The 23,854-nt window shown below is 51.6% G+C and overlaps 2 protein-coding genes across 17 annotated transcripts in view; one reads left to right on the forward strand and one right to left on the reverse strand.

The window, feature by feature from the left end:
* LOC116945186 (pumilio homolog 2-like) overlaps positions 1 to 1,507 on the reverse strand; it is a 43,738-nt gene extending 42,231 nt beyond the window's left edge. For 7 of the 16 annotated variants that reach the window (XM_076068956.1, XM_076068950.1, XM_076068949.1 and 4 more), the window contains exons 1-2: positions 1,362 to 1,506; positions 760 to 1,118 (exon numbers count right to left, since the gene is read on the reverse strand). In XM_076068956.1, coding sequence (XP_075925071.1) covers positions 760 to 1,104 — 345 coding nt within the window. In that variant the 5' untranslated portion in view covers positions 1,105 to 1,118; positions 1,362 to 1,506. Of the gene's footprint in view, positions 1 to 747; positions 1,119 to 1,361 lie in introns of all 16 variants that reach the window. The other 9 variants (XM_076068955.1, XM_076068948.1, XM_076068952.1 and 6 more) reach the window with 2 other exon arrangements.
* Positions 1,508 to 10,652: 9,145 nt separating this feature from the next.
* On the forward strand, positions 10,653 to 23,155 carry LOC116945188 (b(0,+)-type amino acid transporter 1-like). The gene is made up of 6 exons (XM_032959436.2): positions 10,653 to 11,408; positions 14,339 to 14,472; positions 15,731 to 15,860; positions 19,413 to 19,537; positions 21,501 to 21,588; positions 22,809 to 23,155. Exons 1-6 carry the CDS (start codon positions 10,653 to 10,655, stop codon positions 23,040 to 23,042), a joined length of 1,467 nt encoding a protein of 488 aa, XP_032815327.2. The 3' UTR covers positions 23,043 to 23,155.
* The last annotated feature ends 699 nt before the right edge of the window (positions 23,156 to 23,854 follow it).

Here is a 23,854-nt window from a genome sequence, read left to right on the forward strand (position 1 = left end):
ATCCTTCTCCTTGCACGCTACAACAAAGACACGTGGTTCAAGAGGGGGAAGGGAAGTGGAAATCGATTGCGGCTATATAATGAAGGGGGAAATGTCAAAACTTGTCTCGATCACGACAGTATAATAGTAGACGCTCATCTGTATACAGCCCCGAGTCAGTGGTGCAAATTCCACATTCCTATGGCGGGGGCGAGTCATTTCATACCACACTGTTGAAGCAAGCCAACAAAACGTCACCGACTGCCAATACTGCAATGTAAACTCGAAGGCGCAAACAATCATGCCTTTATCCAAAAGCAACAAATGTCAAAGTCACATCGCATATAACATTCTCCATTAACCATGGTGCACACCAGCCAGACGCACACACACGACGACTCTATGGGCCACCAACCCACTACACTCGCCTCCAAAACACACCATTTTCGCCACACCACGCGCCAACCACACCAGCAGGCCCCACTTTCATGACCCTCTAACCACACCTTACACACACAATCCTCGCCGCCCCCGCCCCCACCCGGTCTGCTACTCGATAAATCATACAACACGCTACTCGTACCAGACACCAACCACCTCGCATCCACCATCTCCCTCCGCAAATCAACCACAATCCACCCCCCCCTTCACAAATCCCTCCACCGCCATCCTCCGCCCCAACCACACCGATCTCGTACCCCGCTTCCCCTCTGCAACCGCCAAAAAAGTCACCACCAAATCCACCCAAACACCGCCATCTCTCCTCACCCCGTCCATCACCTGCTCAGCCCCGTCGCCTGTGGGCCATCGGTGCTTCCCCGCGTAGCTCGCTCCCCTCAGTTGCTCGCCGTGCTGCCTCTGGAAGAAGTAGCCCACGGCCGCGTCGTCCTGGGAGCGCCCGGCGAAGGCGGCCGCCTGAGCCTGCGCCTGGGCTTGAACCGCCGCGGCGGCCGCCGCCGCCGCAGCCGCGGCCGCCGCCGCATGCGCCGCCTGCGCCTGCACGGGGGCCGGGCTGGGAGGGCGGCCGGCCACGGCGCCCTGAGCGGCCACTATCACCGGCCCCACCGCCGCCTGACTCTCTTGCCAGGTCGTCTCGTTCATCGCCAGCACGCACGGGATACTCATTTCCCGCCGGGCGCCTGCAACGGCGTCGACGAACGACAAACGATTAAGGATTAGGACGACGGGCGAAGGAGAATGGAGGGTGGCCGCTCGCCCTCCCGCGCCCGCCGTTTCATTTTTTTTCCCTTTCCACATACCCCCCCCCCACCCCCCCAGTAATATTTTACAACACTTCGTGACCGCGCATCGACGAAATGGTGGCGCGGCGAGCACCGCCGGTGTCTCGCCGACATGCATCGACCGTCGGTGCGGGCACTCACGGCTTGTGAAGCCCGCGATGCCGGCGGATGGCGGGGGGCGGCCGCGCCGACAATCGCTTAGGGCCGCCGCACCCTCATCCCTACTCCCAACATGGCGAGCGACATCTCTCCCGCGCACGGCATGACGGGAGCGCCCGCTCCTTCCGGCCAGCCCCTCCCCCCCCCCACTTTTCTTCGCCCTCCCCCGATTCCCCCGGAAACCCCGCCCCTCTCCCCCTACACCAGCCCCGCCCCTCCCCCACTTTTTTCCATCCCCCTCCCCCCGATTCCCCCGCACACCCCGCCCCTCACCCCCTACACCAGCCCCGCCCCTCCCCACTTGAGATTCGATTATCCAATTTAGAGGGGTTTTTTTTAGGGCGTTAGAGCACGTAAATATATAAATGTGTCGTTAAACCCGCCACCACCCGACACAGCCAACTAGTAAGGTTTGTCACGTAAACAGAACCTGCCACCTCGTTACTAGTCCAGCACACCTGTTTTATAGACGGTACTGGTCGCGAAAGCCTACGTGCTAAACCGATTCGTAAATGACCGCTCTGCTGATGAGTGAAAAGTGAATGTCGAAAGCGGTGCAGAATGAAACGCATTATTTGGTGCTGCTGCTCCGTTGGCACTAGTGCGCACGCACGCATAACAAAGGCTCAACACGTTACTTGTTTAAGAGCACTGCCTTAAAGTCATATTATACGGTACAGTACGGAGAATCAAAATATGTTCTATATTGGAGGAATCCGATGAGCTATAAAGCTCTTTTTGACAGATTTCCAGAGGGGGCACGTCAGAACGCTACAACAACAAACAATACAAACACACGATACGAGTGGAAAGTATATGCAAGCTAAGCAAATCACTAAAACAACTTAAACTAAACAAGTTTTTGTTAAACTTAGCAGGTAAAGCCCACTGAGCTATAAGCTTCTTTTTCAGAAGCGACCTGACCCCAAATTATAACTCAACGAAGTGGCTTATCATGTTGGCAATTCATAGCTTTACTTAAATTTAAGACAACGCATATCCAAATCATAGCAGGTAATACGCACTGAGAGCTGTATTTTAGTGGGCGCATTTGTTTCGTGCTTTGTATTATCAAGTTTAGTTTTTGCAACCACACAAAAACAATACAACCTGCTCTTGCTCGCCCCTCTAACCATTCGTCTCCCGGCCCGCCTTCAAAGCTTGCACCAAGTACTGTAGACGTACTTTCAAGTGTGTCTTTATTTCTATTTTTTCTTCCCTCCAAACAAATATCTACATTTATTTTTGCGAACCTATTATCCCTGCGGTGGTGGCTAGACACTCCCTGCAATCTCGCGGACCCTTTGCTCGCCAGGAACAGGCGGTAGACCAAAAGAATGCGCACTCCACCTGTTCCATCCGTGCGGGATAGAGTATTGCCCCCTCGCACGCGTGGGGTTTTCTCCGTGAGATCGAGTTTCCTCCCACATGCAAACACCCATTTGTTGCCTTCCCGCTCTTCCCGCGTGGTACCTCCTCGCACCTCTGGATCGTCCTCTCTATCTTCGAGAGCGAGCGAATACCGTGCGGCACGTTACAAGTTGGAATTATTATTATTATTCACACGTTACTTATTTGTCTTGAGCCCAACTTTCCAGCCAACTGTATTCAAGTACTTCGATCGACTCCTGTGGTTCAGTACAATTGGTTGCCGTTGTGAATATGCCACCAGTAAATGTGAGTGAGATGAGCAACATTTTCTCAACCTGTGTTTATGCCTTTGTGTCTCCGATTAAATATTCGGAAAATATCTTGACACATTGCTTTAAGCAACTTTGGCGAGAGGCATATATTACACTAGAGGAATCCGATGAGCTAGTAAGCTCTTTTTCACAGATGTCCAGTAGGGGCGGGTATAAACGTTACACCAAACAGTACAAAGCAAGATAGCAGTGCAAAGTACACGAAAGGTTAAAACAAATCACCCAAACACATACAGAGACAACTAGAGCATCCTCGTGCTACCAGGCAAAGACCACTGAGGTATTAACTTGTTTTTCAGAAGCGACCTGGTCACAAAAGATAGCTCAGCACATTGGTCCATCGTTTGGACATTTATAGCAGCAAATTTATCTGAATCATCTCAAAGCATATTCTTTGTTCTTTCGGTAAAGTCACGTAGAAGGGAAACAATAAAATAATAAAAATATAAAACAATAAAATTCTCACGACGTTTCGACTGCAACACAAGCAATCATCATCAGAATTTTATTGTTTTATATTTTTATTATTTTATTGTTTCCCTTCTACGTGACTTTACCGAAAGAACCAAGAATATGAATCCCTGCAGTCACGAAAGCTTTAAATCAAAATCTCAAAGCATGTTTCTGTATCCATTGTGCCCGTGTGTGTATTATCATACGTTGACCAATAAATGGTGCCAAGGATCAGAAGTGATGTTAGTAATGGAGAGATGGGACGCCTCGAATCGGGCTGAGAGACAGAAAAAGCAACGCATGGACTGCTCCTAAAGGAAAGTTAGCGGACTTAGGCAGGGCTTATCGCTAACAGGGTAATAATGGTCGATGGGCGAGACTCAGAAAGGAGTGGCAGCCAAATGAGAAAACCCTTGGAAACCTGGGTTCGATCCCTAACCATGCTTACATGTGGTCTAAATCTGGCATAGGTCTCCCCCTAGTTCGACTCGGCTAAACACCTGGTGAGGTAGGAGGAGACAAAGACGGCCGGGCATATGTGTGTGTTGCTGGAAAAGATACTTGAGCAGCGTGCTTCGGGTTGGCAGTGGTCTCACTGCGAATAAGTTGAGTTCCATCATCTTTTCATCGGCTGTGTCACGGTGTGTGGAAGATGCCTGGCTTGTGAAGCTGTCTGGGTTCTTATCTTGAAAAAACGTGGACCCATTTAAAATAACACCTGTGCCAGCTTGACACATTCAGGCTGGTCTGCCTACGTTCCATGCTAAGTGTGTCCAGGCTCCATTGTGCGAAAAGCTCACAGCTCCTTGAAAGATCTGTGCACCGTTATGAAAATATATAATTCCAGACACCATCCCATCAGTGAGCTCCTCCGACAGGCGAGGCAGCGTTGGCTGGCCCATGTAGCTCGCATGCTCTGCCATCGCGTCTCCAAGCAGCGTCTGTTTGGCCGGATAGAGGGGGCTGAACGGACGCGGAACGGGACAGAAAAAAGATGGGAGGATGTGGTACAGGGTAATGTGGAGCTGATTGGACTTGCCGGTGAGTGCTTCTCGCGGTGTCAAGATCGGCCTCTGTAGAGGAGGCTTGTGAAGGACTCTATTGGGCAATTAGAGGGAGTCACCCTCCAACAACAACAGCGGAGGGCAGATGAGCGAGTCTCACAACAACAAGAAAAGCGCCGGTCAGATAAACCACTGTAAGTAGGAAAAGTGGGAAGTGCAGGTGGGGTATCTGCCAGTCATCTCAGTCGGTCAATCTCAGCCCCGTGACCTCGTACCAGCGAGTCGTTGACACATAACGTGGCCGCAATGTGCACCTAGCTTGGCACAAGCACCGTGGCGACGTCACCTCCACTTAGTTGCGAATGTGGGTTATTTTTGTGTCGCTGGGAAAGACTAAGGGCCCCCTGTGCCAGGGTGGTCGTGCTAGGTGCTCGCTTACAGCAAAATCGCCTTGTCGTTATAAAACGGTGAGTTGATAACAACACAAAAACTCCCCAACAGTTTACTCACGCACAGTCCTGCAAATTGAAAAACAATGCGTAAACAAAATTATTAATGATACAGCAATAAACGTTTACTGTATTTAAATCCAAAGCACCTTATAATCGCCGCAAAAATGCCATAATCTCTCTTTTTTCCAAGAACAAAGGGCGGATTGCATTATTCCCAGCCCCGACAAGCACATGGACCCGTTAAGTCGATTAATATGATGCAGATCAGGTCGGGAGAGTGGATTAGCCGCAGTCGAGGCACATTCCAAGTTTCCACGAGACACGACTGTGTGAGCCCTCTCACTCTCACTCACTCACTCGCCGGCTCCCAGCGGTGTGAGCCCTCTCACTCGCTGGCTCCCAGCGGTGTGAGCACTCTCACTCACTCACTCGCTGGCTCCCAGCGGTGTGACCCCTCTCACTCACTCACTCGCTGGCTCCCAGCGGTGTGAGCACTCTCACTCACTCACTCGCCGGTTCCCAGCGGTGTGAGCCCTCTCACTCGCTGGCTCCCAGCGGTGTGAGCACTCTCACTCACTCACTCGCCGGCTCCCAGCGGTGTGAGCCCTCTCACTCACTCGCTGGCTCACAGCGGTGTGAGCCCTCTCACTCACTCGCTGGCTCCCAGCGGTGTGACCCCTCTCGCTCACTCATTCGCTGGCTCCCAGCGGTGTGACCCCTCTCGCTCACTCACTCGCCGGCTCCCAGCGGTGTGACCCCTCTCACTCACTCACTCGCTGGCTCCCAGCGGTGTGACCCCTCTCGCTCACTCACTCGCCGGCTCCCAGCGGTGTGACCCCTCTCACTCACTCACTCGCTGGCTCCCAGCGGTGTGAGCCCTCTCACTCACTCACTCGCTGGCTCCCAGCGGTGTGAGCCCTCTCACTCACTCGCTGGCTCCCACCGGCGTGAGCCCTCTCACTCACTCACTCGCTGGCTCCCACCAATGTGAGCCCTCTCACTCACTCACTCGCTGGCTCCCACCAATGTGAGCCCTCTCACTCACTCACTCGCTGGCTCCCACCAATGTGAGCCCTCTCGCTCACTCGCCCGCCGGCTCCCAATGCCGCTCCTGCGGAAACTCCTCCGCTGTTCCACCTTGCGGGCACTTTGAGGTGAGAACTCACGCCATGTCATGCGACACGAAGAAACGCGATTTTTTTTTAGCTTCATCACAAAACGTGCATCATTATTATTGTTGTGACGCTCGTTTACTCAAGAAAGCCTGAATTGAGTCTCACGACTCTTTATTTATCAGGAGGGTCCTGCCAAGTTGTTTTTGCAGTAGTTGCGCGATGATTGCTACTGCTGCTATGTAATCCGAATTGAGTGATTTTCAGGTTTAAAAAAAAAAATCTTCAATTTGGACCGCTGACGCCGACACACGATGACCGACACTCTTGCGAACGACCTCGCTGAATCTTTAACGTCCACTGTGAAGCGTACGGCGCGCAGTATTTTATTGTTTATCGCACTACCGCAGTGTTGTTCAGGGCAGGCGCTGAAATTCGAACCGCGAACCTCTGCAACGAGGGGCGAACGGGCTCACGCGGGGCCGTGCCACCGCCCGGGAATTGGTGCGGAGCAGTCATTTCTGGGCTTGAGCATCCAGTTCCATACCTCCCTGCACTTCATAGGATGTAAGGGTGATTTAACGGTGCAGCATCTATGAATTCACTCCAGTCACTCGCTCGCTCACTCACCGGCGTTCAGTCAATCAATACAACTTTATTTCGAGAGCACTATTCGTGCAAAAAAGTGATGCACAGTGCTTTACAGGCATGAACAATAAAAGTGAAATTTTAGGCAAAATAAAATCACGTTGTAACATTTTTCTAAGCGAAGGTATGATCAAAATGAAACATTTAGAGAATCCTTCTTAAAAGCAAGTTTTAAAAAGTAGATTTTTAGATTTATTTTAAAAGTGCTTAATGATTCTGGAGCCCTCAGATCCCCCTGGCAGGCTGTTCCACAGGCGAGGACTGTAAACACGAAAAGTTGCTTTTCCCTAGGGTTTGGTCCTAGCCTTTGGGACAACTAAAATACCAGTACCAGAGGATCTGAGGAATATTGTTGGTTCATATCTTAAAAGCATGGAAGACATGTTTCCAGGTCCCAGACCATTCAACGACTTAAAAACCAATAGAAGAGTTTTAAATTCAATTATATGACTCACTGGCAGCCAATGCAAGGATCGTAAAATGGGTGTTACTTTTGTGCTCTTTCTGGTTTTCGTCAGTACACGTGCCACTGCATTCTGAATAAGTTGCAATTTAACAAGTAAATTGGTGGTAAAAGCATGCATCAGTCTCTCAGTCGTAGAGCGAGAGAGAAAAGGGGCGTGATCTTTGCTATGTTTCTGAGATGATGCGGACTGCGACGTTCAAATCCGCATCCTTATCGTCCTTCGACCGCTGTTTCCGCACACTTCGCTGATCTACTCTTCCTCCCGTGTTGAGGACTCGGTCCACCAGAGTGACTTTCGTCTCATCGACACTAACCGTGTTCAACCACCAACACTGCAGGTCACGACGGCACACAACAAAGGCAACGATCCCCCGTATAGCATTAACAGACTGTTGGGGGCAAGTGCTGTTAGCGAGCACTCAAGAAAACCGGGCACGGCAGGGAGGCCCGAGACCGATTCAGATAATCGCCGCTGGTGTTGGTGGCCGTGAGCGGAAATCGAACTCGGTAGGGCGGGTTCGCACCGCAGCGTGCTAATTGCTACACTACCGCTCCACATAACAACACTCACTCACCCACCCACTCACCCACTCACCCACTCACTCACTCACCCACTCACTCACCCACTCATTCACTCACTCACTCACCTACCCACCCACTCACTCACCCACCCATTCACTCACCCACTCACTCACCCACCCACTCACTCACTCACTCACCCACCCCCTCACCCACTCACCCACTCACTCACCTACCCACTCACTCACTCACCCACTCACCCACTCACTCACCCACTCACCCACCCACCCACTCACCCACTCACCCACTCACCCACTCACCCACCCACTCACTCACTTATCTACCCACTCACTCACCCACCCACTCACTCACCCACCCACCCACTCACTCACTCACCCACCCACCCACTTACCCACTCACTCACTCACCCACCCACTCACTCACCCACTCATTCACCCACTCACTCACTCACTCACCCACCCACTCACTCACCCAGCCACTCACTCACCCACTCACTCACCCCCACACTCACCCCCTCACTCACCCACTCATTCACTAACTCACCCACCCACCCACTCACTCACCCACTCACTCACTCACCCACTCACTCACTCACTCACCCACTCACTCACTCACCCACTCACTCACCCACTCACTCACTCACCCACCCACTCACCCACTCACTCACCTACCCACTCACTCACTCACTCACCCACTCACTCACCCACTCACCCACCCACCCACCCACTCACCCACCTACCCACTCACTCACTCACCCACTCACTCACTCACCCACTCACTCACTCACTCACCCACCCACCCACTCACTCACCCACTCACCCACTTACTCACTCACTCACCCACTTACTCACCCACTCACCCACCCACTCACTCACCCACCCACTCACTCATCCACTCACCCACTCACTCACCCACCCACTCACTCACCCACTCATTCACTCACCCACCCAATCACTCACCCACTCACTCACCCACTCACTCACTCACCCACTCACTCACTCACCCACTCACTCACTCACCCACTCACTCACTCACCCACTCACTCACTCACCCACTCACCACACTGCAGGTCACAAAACGTATCTTTATGTTGTTTTCTTTGCATTGCTCCACTTTGGATGTCCGTCCTCACATCGTCTGTTTCCCCAAGTTCTTGTAATTCACGAAACGTGTTAACGCTCATTCGTTACAACCTTAAGAGTGTTGTTTGTGTTTTGAGTTTGGTGAGTGGTGAGGGTGTGTGTGTCTGGTGAGTAGTTTATTTATGATGAATGGGAAGTCTCTGGTGAGTGTGAGTTCGGTGATTGTCCTGTGTCTGATGGGTGGTCAAGTGTGCATCTTATGAGCTGTGAATATGTGGTGAGTGTTCGGTGAGTGGTGAGTGTGTGAGTTTCAAGTGAATGTCTTGTGAAGGTCAGGTGAGTGCCTTGAAGGTCAACACGACCCTGTTTGCAAGAGGGGCTGCCGTTGAGCTGTACTGCAAAAGCGATCACACATTTCAGAGATGAAAACTATAACAACGATATGCGGGTGCCTTTAAAAAGTTTACATTTCCGTATTACTGATGATGAATAAGTTGGCGATGATGATGAATTGATGAAGTTGGCAAAAGAATGATGTGAAATTAGTAGTAATGATGATCTGCTACTGTTGCTAATGATGATGGTGATTATATGGAGTTGGCAGTGACGATAGTGATGATGATTTGATTAACTTGATGGTAATAATGATCGCATGCAGTTGGTAGCAATGATGATTATGTGATTGTTTATGTTGCTGGTGATAACAGTTATAACTCCTACTCTAGGTGCCGTACTCTGGCAATCTCCACACACTCCCATCACCGATAAACCTCACATCACACCTATCACCCATCACCCATAAACCCCACATCACACCCATCACCCATCACCGACAAACCCCACATCTCACCCATCACCGACAAACCCCACATCACACCCATCACCGACAAACCCCACATCACACCCATCACCGACAAACCCCACATCACACCCATCACCGACAAACCCCACATCACACCCATCACCGACAAACCCCACATCACATCCATCACCCATCACCGACAAACCCCACATCACACCCATCACCGACAAACCCCACATCACACCCATCACCGACAAACCCCACATCACACCCATCACCGACAAACCCCACATCACACCCATCACCGACAAACCCCACATCACACCCATCACTCATCACCAACAAACCCCACATCACACCCATCACCCATCACCGACAAACCCCACGTCTCACCCATCACCGACAAACCCCACGTCTCACCCATCACCGACAAACCCCACATCACACCCATCACCCATCACCGACAAACCCCACATCACACCCATCACCGACAAACCCCACATCACACCCATCACCGACAAACCCCACATCACACCCATCACCCATCACCGACAAACCCCACATCACACCCATCACCGACAAACCCCACATCACACCCATCACCCATCACCGACAAACCCCACGTCTCACCCATCACCGACAAACCCCACGTCTCACCCATCACCGACAAACCCCACATCACACCCATCACCCATCACCGACAAACCCCACATCACACCCATCACCCATCACCGACAAACCCCACATCACACCCATCACTCATCACCCAGACCGATGCCCCCACGGCCACGCCGGCGTGGGGGCGCGCCGCGTTGCGCGCCCCACAGCCCCACGACGTCATCACCCACCACAGCCATCACGGCGCGCACATCACCACCACCACTACCATCAGCTCATGCCACGCGATTGCCAGGGACGGACACCCCAGATGCCGCACCTGCCACCACGAGCAGCAGCACGAGCAGCAGCAGCAGCACGAGCAAGCTGCACCTACAGCGGGAGCTGGGACTCATGAGCGGCGCGTCTCTCATCGCCGGAACGATGATCGGATCGGGCATTTTCATGTCCCCCGGCTGGGTGCTGCGCTACGCCGGCAGCGCGGGCGCCAGCCTGCTGGTGTGGCTGGCCTGCGGAGTGCTGGCCACGCTGGGCGCGCTGTGCTACGCCGAGCTGGGCACTCTGATGCGGGAGTCGGGCGGCGACTACATCTACGCTCTGCGCACCTACGGCCCCGTGCCCGCCTTTCTCTTCGCCTGGAGCTCCGTGCTTGTGGTGCGCCCCGCCAGCATCGCCGCGGGGGCCCTCAGCTTCGCGCGCTACGCGGCCGCCCCCTTCTACCCCGAGTGCGGCGCCGCGGGGCCGCCGCCGCTCGTCACGCGCTCGCTGGCCGCCGCGTGCGTCGTGGCGCTTGCGCTCGTCAACTGCGCGAGCGTGCGCCTGGCCGCGGGCCTCCAGAACGCGTGTACCGCGGTGAAGGTGGCCGCGCTGAGCGCCGTGGCGCTGGGCGGCGTGGTGCTGCTGGCGCGCGGCGCAGCCGTGCACGGCCTCACGGACGCGTTCGTCGCCGTGTCGACGTCGGCGGCGTCGAGCGACGTCTCCGGGGCCACCGACGCCGACGCAGGTGCGGCCGCGGCTGCCGCCGGTGCGGCCGCGGGGCAACCCGCGGCGTCGACCTCGTCTATCGGACTCGCCTTCTACCAGGGACTGTGGTCCTACGACGGCTGGAACAACCTGAACTTCGTGACAGAGGAGCTGGGGAGACCCGAGGTGGGTGCCGGATGATTGGGAGGGGGCACAAGGTGGGGCGAGGGGTTTGAGTGGGGAGAGCGCCGATGGGAGGGCAGGTCGTCGCTGTTGGGCACGTTGGTGAGTGTTAGCTGGAGGGAGAGTCCTAGTCGCTGGTGGGCACGTTGGTGAGTGTTAGCTGGAGGGAGAGTCCTAGTCGCTGGTGAGCACGTTGGTGAGTCTTAGCTGGAGGGAGAGTCCTAGTCGCTGGTGGGCACTTTGGTGAGTGTTAGCTGGAGGGAGAGTCCTAGTCGCTGGTGGGCACGTTGGTGAGTGTTAGCTGGAGGGAGAGTCCTAGTCGCTGGTGGGCACGTTGGTGAGTGTTAGCTGGAGGGAGAGTCCTAGTCGCTGGTGAGCACGTTGGTGAGTCTTAGCTGGAGGGAGAGTCCAAGTCGCTGGTGAGCACGTTGGTGAGTGTTAGCTGGAGGGAGAGTCCTAGTCGCTGGTGGGCACGTTGGTGAGTGTTAGCTGGAGGGAGAGTCCTAGTCGCTGGTGGGCACGTTGGTGAGTGTTAGCTGGAGGGAGAGTCCTAGTCGCTGGTGGGCACGTTGGTGAGTGTTAGCTGGAGGGAGAGTACTAGTCGCTGTTGGGCACGTTGGTGAGTGTTAGCTGGAGGGAGAGTCCTAGTCGCTGGTGAGCACGTTGGTGAGTGTTAGCTGGAGGGAGAGTCCTAGTCGCTGGTGAGCACGTTGGTGAGTGTTAGCTGGAGGGAGAGTCCTAGTCGCTGGTGGGTACTTTGGTGAGTCTTAGCTGGAGGGAGAGTCCTAGTCGCTGGTGGGCACTTTGGTGAGTGTTAGCTGGAGGGAGAGTCCTAGTCGCTAGTGGGCACGTTGGTGAGTGTTAGCTGGAGGGAGAGTCCTAGTCGCTGGTGGGCACGTTGGTGAGTCTTAGCTGGAGGGAGAGTCCTAGTCGCTGGTGGGCACTTTGGTGAGTGTTAGCTGGAGGGAGAGTCCTAGTCGCTGGTGGGCACTTTGGTGAGTGTTAGCTGGAGGGAGAGTCCTAGTCGCTGGTGGGCACGTTGGTGAGTGTTAGCTGGAGGGAGAGTCCTAGTCGCTGGTGGGCACGTTGGTGAGTGTTAGCTGGAGGGAGAGTCCTAGTCGCTGGTGGGCACTTTGGTGAGTGTTAGCTGGAGGGAGAGTCCTAGTCGCTGGTGGGCACGTTGGTGAGTGTTAGCTGGAGGGAGAGTCCTAGTCGCTATATACTCGTGGCTAATTGGATAGTTTGCCTGGGTTAGTTATAAGCACTCGTGGATGGATGGTAAGTTTGTTATGGTTACCAAGAGGGGAAGTAAGACATCCTGTTGGGCTAGTTTGCTCAAAGTAGGGCTGGAATCGTGTTGATTAGTGTGCTATTTTCTCTTAGAACGTATTAAACCGTCAATTCTGCGTATATTTTGACTTAAAACTTTCGTGATTGCAGGAATTCATTTTCTTGGTTCTTTCGGTAATGTCACGTAAATAGAAAACATTTTCAAAAATGATAATAAATAGAAAATAATAAAAGCAAAAAACCCACGACGTTTCGATCGCAACACAAGCGGTCTTCATTTTATTATACTAATTTTATTTTTATTATTTTGCATCCATATTGCTCAGTGGCGGACGTAACTGAACACTCATCGTCTTTTCCGCGATTTTACTCCTTCTCCGCGAGACCACAGGGATGCACCACCAGCATGAATCATTGTTCATTCATTCACTCATTTCTTCCTCACCTACCATTAGACGTTTGCAGTGTTTAGTGAACGGTCTCCGTACATGTGTCGTATGTTTGGTTTCAGGCGGCACAAATACTTCCCAAACACTACCACTGTGTTTGGGAAAAGCGAAACCACCACCCGTACACCTGCACCATTGAATGATGGTTCGTAACTATACAATTAAAACACCATCACCATTGCCACCGCCACGATCACCACCAACACAATTACCACTGTTACACCGCAAACACCGCCGCCTTAAACAACAGCGGGTTGTTGAAGGCGGGGATCTTAAACATGTGGGCATATACTCTTTGGTTCTTTCGATAAAGTCACGTAGGTAGAAAAATAATAGATCACGACGTTTCTATTGCAGGACAAGCGATCGTCATCAGGTGGGACAACCTCAGCAGGAACAAAACTGCTGAAGCATTATATTTATACCTGCGTGACATTACCGAAATGACCAAAGAGTATGGATTCCTGCAGTCACGAAAGCTTCAAATCAAGAATGGGGGCATATAATTTCTATAATTTCCGTACGAAAAATGTGTTTTTCTGTTCTGGCCTCCAGCCTCCACTGGTAGCTTAGCCCGCTGCATGGCAACAACAGGGAGCTCGCACACAGACAGCGCCTGCCCGTTTCGCGCGCATCCGTCCACGTTGTGTCAATCTAAAACTCACGTGCGCACACGCACGTTCAAAGTGCACCTAGCCTGGCTCGAGCGCCGTAGTGACGTCACCGCCACGTAGCGGCGAGCGGCGGCTGCAGTGGCTACGTACGTTTCATCTGCGTGCTCACGTGCGTGCTCACGTGTGTACTCCACGCGCATGCTCCACGTGTGTGCTCACGTGTGTGCTCCACGTGTGTGCTCCACAAGCGTGCTCCACGAGCGTGCTCCACGTGCGTGCTCCACGTGCGTGCTCCACGTGTGTGCTCACGTGTGTGCTCCACGTGTGTGCTCCACAAGCGTGCTCCACGAGCGTGCTCCACGTGCGTGCTCCACGTGCGTGCTCCACGTGTGTACTCACGTGCATGCTCCACGTGTGTGCTCCACGTGTGTGCGCCACGAGCGTGCTCACGTGTGTGCTCCACGTGTGTGTTCACGTGTGTGCTCACACACGTGAACACACACGTGAACCCACGCGTGTTTTCACGTGCGTCGACGCGCGTGCATGCGCGTTGATGGCCGCTCACGCGTGTTCACGGCAGGTGACCCTGCCCCGTGCCATCCTCATCGCCCTGCCCATGGTCACGCTGCTCTACCTGTTCGTGAACATGAGCTACCTGGCGGCGATGACCCCCGCAGAGATTCTCTCCTCCAGCGCCGTCGCCTGGACGTGGGGGTGAGATCTTCTTATTTTTTGTTTTTATCTCGGCCTTCCCAGAGCCGTCTTGTGTCAAATGACCTTGCCCAACGATGTTGCAGCAGCAGGAGCGTAGCCGCCACCATCACCACCCGAATAGATTCTCCGTCTCATGGCATAAGAGACGGAGAATCCATTCGGAGAAATGTCCCGCAGAATCGGATGAGATGCCTTCAAGTGACCTCTGGTCCGCATTATAAGAGACAGCATTTCCTTGCCCACCCACCCACGCTGCCACAGAGATAATTGTTTTGACGCACGACAGGCAAAGCTGCCTTTTTAATTCTGAGAGATGCATATGCAGTATCATACAATTAAACGCAGAATCAAGTTTAATATGATGAGGATTTTTGTATATGCGTGTACTCTCTGATCATCAGGCTGAGATCGTAAATCCACAATGATTCAATAGATCGTGGCTATAAATGACCTATGACCCTTGATGTATGTAAACACAACCATGACCACATTATTGACTGTAAACTTTAAAACTAAGTTGTCCATTCTCGCCACTGAGTGCCACCTGTGACTGGGTACCACCTGTGACTGAACGCGACTTGTGACTACTACCTGTGACTGCCACCTTTGACTTAGTGGCACGTGTGACTGAGCGCCACCTGTGACTACCACCTGTGACTGAGCGCCACCTGTGACTACCACCTGTGACTACCACCTACCATTACCACCTGTGACTACCACCTGTGACTACCACTTACCACTGTCACCTGTGACTGCCACCTGTGACTGAGCGCCACCTGTGACTACCACCTGTGACTACCACCTGTGACTACCACCTACCACTGTCACCTGTGACTACCACCTACCACTACCACCTGTGACTACCACCTACCACTGTCACCTGTGACTACCACCTGTGACTACCACCTGTGACTGAGCGCGACCTGTGACTACCACCTGTGACTACCACCTACCACTACCACCTGTGACTACCACCTGTGACTGAGCGCCACCTGTGACTATTACCTGTGACTGCCACCTGTGACTACCACCTGTGACTGAGCGCCACCTGTGACTACCACCTGTGACTACCACCTGTGACTACCACCTACCACTGCCACCTGTGACTACCACCTGTGACTACCACCTGTGACTACTACCTACCATTACCACCTGTGACTACCACCTGTGACTGAGCGCCACCCGCTGTGCACCAGTGCCCTGTTGACCCTGAACCCCCCCCCCCCACCCTCTCCACGAATCTCCGCCCGCGTGGCAGCGCTCGAGTGATGGGGGCCGCTTCGTGGCTGATGCCTGTGGCGGTGGCGCTCTCCACTCTGGGCTCGGCGAACGGGATGTTCTTCTGCGGGGGTCGCGTGTGTTGCGTGGCGGCCAGAGAAGGGCACACGGTGAGGGGCGGGGCCGAGGGGGCAGTGAAGGGGCTAGGGTTATGGAGGTGAGGTTCTGGAGGATCGGGTTTCACGAGCCTGCGTCGTCATCATCAGGAAAGGCGGCCACGAGACGTGAAGATGGGGGCATCAAGCAAGACGCGTGGCATTAGATCATCATCTTCTTGGTTATTTCGGTAAAGTCACGTACAAGGGAAACAATAAAATAAAAAAATATAAAACAATGAAATTCTCACGACGTTTCGACTGCAACACAAGCAATCATCATCAGGTGTGAAAACCACAGCATCATCAACAGGTGTGGTTTTCACACCTGATGATGATTGCTTGTGTTGCAGTCGAAACGTCGTGAGAATTTTATTGTTTTATATTTTTATTATTTTAATGTTTCCCTTCTACGTGACTTTACCAAAAGAGATAGGAATAGGTTTTACCCTTTTAACTGGCACAAAAACTGACACCTTTATTCAAGGCATCATGTTTGCAAAAACCACAACACAAGCAGTCAGAATGCAAACAAAAAAGACAACTCTGATAATATGCACTGTCCTTGAATTTGATTGGTCCACACCCGAGACAGCTTTTCTTAGAGCCTAGTCTCCATTGGTGTTGGACCAGAAGACGCCAAAAGGCATACAACTCAAAAACAGCGCACCATCAGAGTATTGAGGGCTCGGGGTGAGCATTTACATTATGAGACCTCCTTTGCCAGAAACAAGATATAGGAATAGGTTTTACCCTTTTAACTGGCACAAAAACTGACACCTTTATTCAAGGCATCATGTTTGCAAAAACCACAACACAAGCAGTCAGAATGCAAACAAAAAAGACAACTCTGATAATATGCACTGTCCTTGAATTTGATTGGTCCACACCCGAGACAGCTTTTCTTAGAGCCTAGTCTCCATTGGTGTTGGACCAGAAGACGCCAAAAGGCATACAACTCAAAAACAGCGCACCATCAGAGTATTGAGGGCTCGGGGTGAGCATTTACATTATGAGACCTCCTTTGCCAGAAACAAGATATAGGAATAGGTTTTACCCTTTTAACTGGCACAAAAACTGACACCTTTATTCAAGGCATCATGTTTGCAAAAACCACAACACAAGCAGTCAGAATGCAAACAAAAAAGAACAACTCTGATAATATGCACTGTCCTTGAATTTGATTGGTCCACACCCGAGACAGCTTTTCTTAGAGCCTAGTCTCCATTGGTGTTGGACCAGAAGACGCCAAAAGGCATAAAACTCAAAAACAGCGCACCATCAGAGTATTGAGGGCTCGGGGTGAGCATTTACATTATGAGACCTCCTTTGCCAGAAACAAGATATAGGAATAGGTTTTACCCTTTTAACTGGCACAAAAACTGACACCTTTATTCAAGGCATCATGTTTGCAAAAACCACAACACAAGCAGTCAGAATGCAAACAAAAAAGACAACTCTGATAATATGCACTGTCCTTGAATTTGATTGGTCCACACCCGAGACAGCTTTTCTTAGAGCCTAGTCTCCATTGGTGTTGGACCAGAAGACGCCAATAGGCATACAACTCAAAAACAGCGCACCATCAGAGTATTGAGGGCTCGGGGTGAGCATTTACATTATGAGACCTCCTTTGCCAGAAACAAGCTATAGGAATAGGTTTTACCCTTTTAACTGGCACAAAAACTGACACCTTTATTCAAGGCATCATGTTTGCAAAAACCACAACACAAGCAGTCAGAATGCAAACAAAAAAGACAACTCTGATAATATGCACTGTCCTTGAATTTGATTGGTCCACACCCGAGACAGCTTTTCTTAGAGCCTAGTCTCCATTGGTGTTGGACCAGAAGACGCCAAAGGTGTCAGTTTTTGTGCCAGTTAAAAGGGTAAAACCTATTCCTATATCTTGTTTCTGGCAAAGGAGGTCTCATAATGTAAATGCTCACCCCGAGCCCTCAATACTCTGATGGTGCGCTGTTTTTGAGTTGTATGCCTTTTGGCGTCTTCTGGTCCAACACCAATGGAGACTAGGCTCTAAGAAAAGCTGTCTCGGGTGTGGACCAATCAAATTCAAGGACAGTGCATATTATCAGAGTTGTCTTTTTTGTTTGCATTCTGACTGCTTGTGTTGTGGTTTTTGCAAACATGATGCCTTGAATAAAGGTGTCAGTTTTTGTGCCAGTTAAAAGGGTAAAACCTATTCCTATATCTTGTTTCTGGCAAAGGAGGTCTCATAATGTAAATGCTCACCCCGAGCCCTCAATACTCTGATGGTGCGCTGTTTTTGAGTTGTATGCCTTTTGGCGTCTTCTGGTCCAACACCAATGGAGACTAGGCTCTAAGAAAAGCTGTCTCGGGTGTGGACCAATCAAATTCAAGGACAGTGCATATTATCAGAGTTGTCTTTTTTGTTTGCATTCTGACTGCTTGTGTTGTGGTTTTTGCAAACATGATGCCTTGAATAAAGGTGTCAGTTTTTGTGCCAGTTAAAAGGGTAAAACCTATTCCTATATCTTGTTTCTGGCAAAGGAGGTCTCATAATGTAAATGCTCACCCCGAGCCCTCAATACTCTGATGGTGCGCTGTTTTTGAGTTGTATGCCTTTTGGCGTCTTCTGGTCCAACACCAATGGAGACTAGGCTCTAAGAAAAGCTGTCTCGGGTGTGGACCAATCAAATTCAAGGACAGTGCATATTATCAGAGTTGTCTTTTTTGTTTGCATTCTGACTGCTTGTGTTGTGGTTTTTGCAAACATGATGCCTTGAATAAAGGTGTCAGTTTTTGTGCCAGTTAAAAGGGTAAAACCTATTCCTATATCTTGTTTCTGGCAAAGGAGGTCTCATAATGTAAATTTACCGAAAGAACCAATAATATGAATCCCTGCAGTCACGAAAGCTTTAAATCTAAATTTAGATCATCATCTTCAATTACATAAGCATGAGTAGCTTCATCATCATCGCAGTTCGTGGCAGCATTGTCATAAGCGTTGATAGTATCATCATTTTCAGCAACAGCAGCATGATCGGTCGTCGTCATCATCAACAGCAATAATATAATTTTAATAGCCACCAATTTAATTCCGTCATCATTACCATCACGCTGGTCATCGTCCTTCATCACATAATCGCACGAGACGCATCAGTAATGTCATCATTGCCGCCGACTTCATCTCCATCATCATCATCATAATGATCAAGAGAATCATCTTTTTAAAAATCCTCATACCCATGATGCTCACACACACGTGTGTGTGACGTTGTGTGCGCGCGTTCATTGGGGAGCAGTGGCGTAGTGGTTGGCGAACCGCGCCACGAACCCAGCGAGTCGAGTTCCATTCCCGCTCACCACCAAAAAACAGTGACAAGATATCCGAATCCAACCTGTGCCTCCGTTAGGTCGACTCAGCCGTGAATTAACACAGTACCCTGGTGCAGTGCGTAAACACGCGCACCGGATTGGGGAGAGACAAAGGCGGCAAGGGGCGTGATGTTCATCGCCACCTTGCCCCCCGCGATTCTGTCGAAGGCTGCCCGCGGGCGATGCTTCTTTGTCCGTGTCGCTCAGCTCTCCATCCTGTCGATGGCTCACGTGCACCGGCTCACCCCGGCGCCGGCCCTGATGTTCACCGCGCTGCTCTCGCTGCTCATGGTCGCCTGGGGAGACTTCGGCACCATCGTCAACTACTTCAGGTGCCGCCTCGGCTCTTGCAGTGGAGGGCTGTGGGGGAGAGGAGGGAAGTTGGCGCTTGCTCCATCTCCCCGCTAATTATTACAATGCAGTCATACCCCGGTTTACGTCTCCTCCTTTCTTTAACGTCGTTTCGCGACTACGTCGCCGCTGTACTATTCACACCCGATACTCGATTTGCGTCGCATCAGCCTCCCGCGCGCTCACGTCGCTGACGGCATCGTCGTCCGCGTCCTTCCTCGTTATCCGTCGTCTCTCAGCCTTCGTCACCACCGACTCTCTTAAACCGCGCTCTGATTTACGTCCTGTTCGGTTATTCGTCGCCGTACCTTTCCGGACTTTCCTGCATATCTACGTTCTGAACCCAATTCCCCCCCCCCCTCCCCCCCATTGTTTCCGCGAAGGGATACACGAACAGCATCAAGGCCTCCCGTTTGATAATTGCGCTGCGTTCTGTGTTGTAAGATATGGAAAAAAATAATCTATACTGTGTACAAGTAAAAGGCATGCACAGGTTTTGAATCATAAGCATTTCTGCTTTGGGAAATAAATTATTTGGTGATGCTGTCAGTGCTGCGTAAGCACAATTAACGACAACAAATGCTACGCAGAAAGGGTCATCGCCCAAAACGTCGCCTGTTATATATAATTTATTTTAAGACCACAGTGTTGTTGACACATTTGTCGAGTTACGTTTTCTTTTTCTGAGAAAGAGCCGCTCCGTTCACTCGATTCATTGCCATCTGTACCGGAACGACAGCCAATATTTTCACATTGTGCGTTCGAGGTTCATGAAGACACTTAGAGGGCGTTGGTTGCGCGCTCGTGAATTGCCTTCGATCAATGGTCTTGATGGGCGGCAGTTGTTGACTATGTGCTCCGTCCAATCACTCTTGCCAGGTCACTCTGAGACTCATCCTGGTCTCTTGAATTCTCACCTCCTCCTTCTTCTGCGTCCGGCTGATGTTGATGGAGCGCAGCAGCTGTAACCCTACACCGAGGGCCGGTGAGCCCAGATCATTGCGTCCAGGAGCAGTGGAGCGCACCGCTGTGATGATGCCCCCTCCGTCGCGCGCACGAATCGGGCATTGAGTCGTTATGATGTCCCACGGTTCCTGTTCTGAGTGACCTCCCACAGTCGCACACTGGAGACTTGTTTTTATTTATTTCCCATTTGTGCATCACGCAGCCCACCCTGTTCACTGAGAAGTCACGACGAATGCTATCGACCGAGCGACCGAACATCGGTCCAACGATCTCCTTTGGCCTTCCAAAGCAACAGCCGTCACCTGGTTAAACAAAGATGCAACTTGAATGTTGGTTCCACTCCGCAGTTGCAGGTGGAACTACAAATACACCACAAATGCCACCCTGCGTAGTCCTACACCCTGTACTTGGCCCTGCCCTTTGTTGCCCACTCACTAGTTGTGCAACCAATTCGCCCTGGAAATCGCGCAGCTTCATCATCGTCTGCGACCGCTTTATCCGCAACTGCTGGGCGCGCAGTCGCGCAGCGGAGGGAAGTCAGATGGCGCAGCTATTCAGGATTGCCACAGCCAATCACGGTCGCGCAAATGTGTCGCGTGGTGATTTATAAAATGCGTCGCTGCAACATTTTCTTGGGCGGATCGACGGTTTGAAAGTCGTGTCTGTACTCTACCGCGAGCGACCGGTTGCACAACCGATTGCAACCCGTTGCAGAGACGCCCACGTCAGCAACTCAAGTTGCATGCAACCAACTCGCGCAACTGACTGCAACCGGTTGCAGAGGTTTCAAATCCACATGAAGCCAACTGATTGTTCAGGCGTGGACCCGGCTTTAGGAATACCCCGTGGCACTACTCCTCGCCCGCACCTCCCTTCTCCCCCCTCTCCTAGCTATGCCCCCCACCTCCGCTCAGTGACGTCGCCACCCTCACCGCTCCCCACCACCGCCGCCCCCCTCCCAATCTGCTGTACCCCCAGCTTCACGTCCTGGTTTTTCTACGGCATCACCGTCTCCTCGCTGCTCTACCTCCGCTACGTGAGACCCGACAGCCCCCGGCCGTACAAGGTTCGTGCCCAACTTCATCGTCACTCGTCGTCGTTGTTAGAATTGTTTTTATTATTATTTATACGGGACCTTTTTATGTCAGGATCAAAGTGCGAAAAATAAGAATAGGGTTTACACTTTCTGGCAATAAAACAGGCGTTGAGATGTTCAAACACCAAATTCTGTAGATGTAACGACATTATTTGATTTCTGATCATCTTAACACCTCTGCTATTTGCATTGTCTTTGCACTGTTCGTCTTTTGGCATTCTCTGGTCTGACACTCGTGAGACGAGGCCAATCAGTTTCAAAATAATGCATGCATTATTATCAGAGCGTGTTTGTTTGCATGTTTTGCCACAAGTACGTGTGGTTAATGCAGACTTGATTCCTTGCAAAAGTATCTATCTGGTGTTTGAAGATTGTAACACCTGTTTATTGTCAGAAAGGGTAAAACCTCTACTTATTGGTTATTATTACGATAACACTTGTTAACCCAGGAAAGCTTTGCTGAATCTTACAACTCTTTGTTTCCTGCCATGTTTTGCTACGTACGGTACTGTATAATCCCAATTATTTACGTTCAGGAGCTGTGTAACGATGGCATCATCATTCCATAATTATAACAATTGAGTACATTTGCTATTTGCGGTACTCTTAAGGACGCAAGGCCATCACCGAGGAAGGCGCTATGTATTGCCGTGCGAAATCCGAATTGAGTAATTTGCGGTGTAATATTTGTAAACTATGGACCATGAGGACGCCAGCACACAATGACCCCACTAGTTTCGAATGACATTGCGGGTTCTTTAATGTTCGCCGTCAAGCCGACGGCGTGGATATCGTGGTCATTGCACCCGCATCGATAACCAGGGCGGCACGCCGTATCTGCACCGCGAACCTACGCAACAAATTGTGTCGGAACATGGGACAGCTGCCATTGGGGGTGCCCTTTAATAACTCTGGAGATGACATGGTATTGCGCGTACGTTGAACTTCTTTCGCACCGTGCATAGCCAACCGTGCTAATCGGAGGTGTGGATCCAAATCGCTTATCTCGTGCTTAGCAATTGAGGCAGCCCAGCGTAAAGGGCACTCGACCAAAAAAACAAAAACCGCATTTATTACAGAGGCCGCTGCTGCATTCCCCACGTCATCGATCCTTTAGAAACTCGGGAACTCTCCCCTCGTACTCGCAAAGCTAGCGACGGGAGACCCTCGCGATCCTCTCTCCTCCGCAGGTTCCCCTCGCGGCGCCGGTGCTCGTGGTGATCACGGCCGCGTGCCTCGTGCTGGCGCCCATCCTGGAGGAGCCGCACATCGAGTACCTCTACGTGGTGGCCTTCATCCTCAGCGGCCTCCTCTTCTACGTGCCCTTCGTGCACCTGGGCGTGCGCTACGCGGGCATGTCCCGCATCACCACCCACCTCCAGCTGCTGCTGCAGGTGGCGCCCTTGGAGGTCAACAGGGACTGACGCCGCGTTTCCACGGCTGTCGGGAAGCGGACCTGAGCCGCGCCGAGACGGCCCGGGGTCGGCAGCGGACTCCGTTGTGTTGTTCTCTGCCTCTCTCGTGCTCTCTGCTCCCCCCCTCCACCTCCTTTCTCTCCATGGCCGGAGGGAAAGGGTCACGATTTGTGTTTTAGCAAGGTGTAACGTATGCTTCGATTCAATTACGCCATCCTATGCTAACATGTATCATCATTCCATGTTTTATGTAAATTTCCTGCCATGTTTTCTTCTAACAAAAACACGGCCGTTACGTTGATTAGATTCTTTGGCTGCTATAAATTCTAGATTCTATAAATTCCCACACGATAAGCCACTTTCGTTGAGCTATCATTTGTGACCAGGTCGCTTTTGAAAAGAAGAGCGAATAGTTCGGTGGGGCTTACCAAGTAAAATAAAATAGTTTATAGTATACATTGACCTCGGCGAGAAACGCCACTGACCCCGTGTCTCTCTTATGCCTTGCCAAGGGACGGTCCAGGTGAGAGCATGCAGTTCCTTTAGGAACAGGAGCCACGCAGCCAAGTTCAAGTGAGCCACAGAGCCAGGTTAAGTACTGGCTTGGCCCTGGGAATTCAAGCTGAGCCCACTCGCGCAGTTCATATGAGCTGAGCTGGCTTGCTTCCCGGTGGCTCCGGGGAACGTGGAAAATAAAGCTCTGTGACGTGGGGGGAACCCCCCCCAAATACGCATAATCGATAACATAACTGAGGGGCTTCTATTTCGGTGGCTTAGACGCCCACGTAACGAACCGAGTCACCATTGCCGAGATCATTGGT

The sequence above is a fragment of the Petromyzon marinus genome, chromosome 23 (genome assembly GCF_048934315.1).
Source record: "Petromyzon marinus isolate PM22_M1 ecotype Great Lakes invasive population chromosome 23, UKy_Petmar_22M1.pri1.0, whole genome shotgun sequence".
NCBI lineage: Eukaryota > Metazoa > Chordata > Hyperoartia > Petromyzontiformes > Petromyzontidae > Petromyzon > Petromyzon marinus.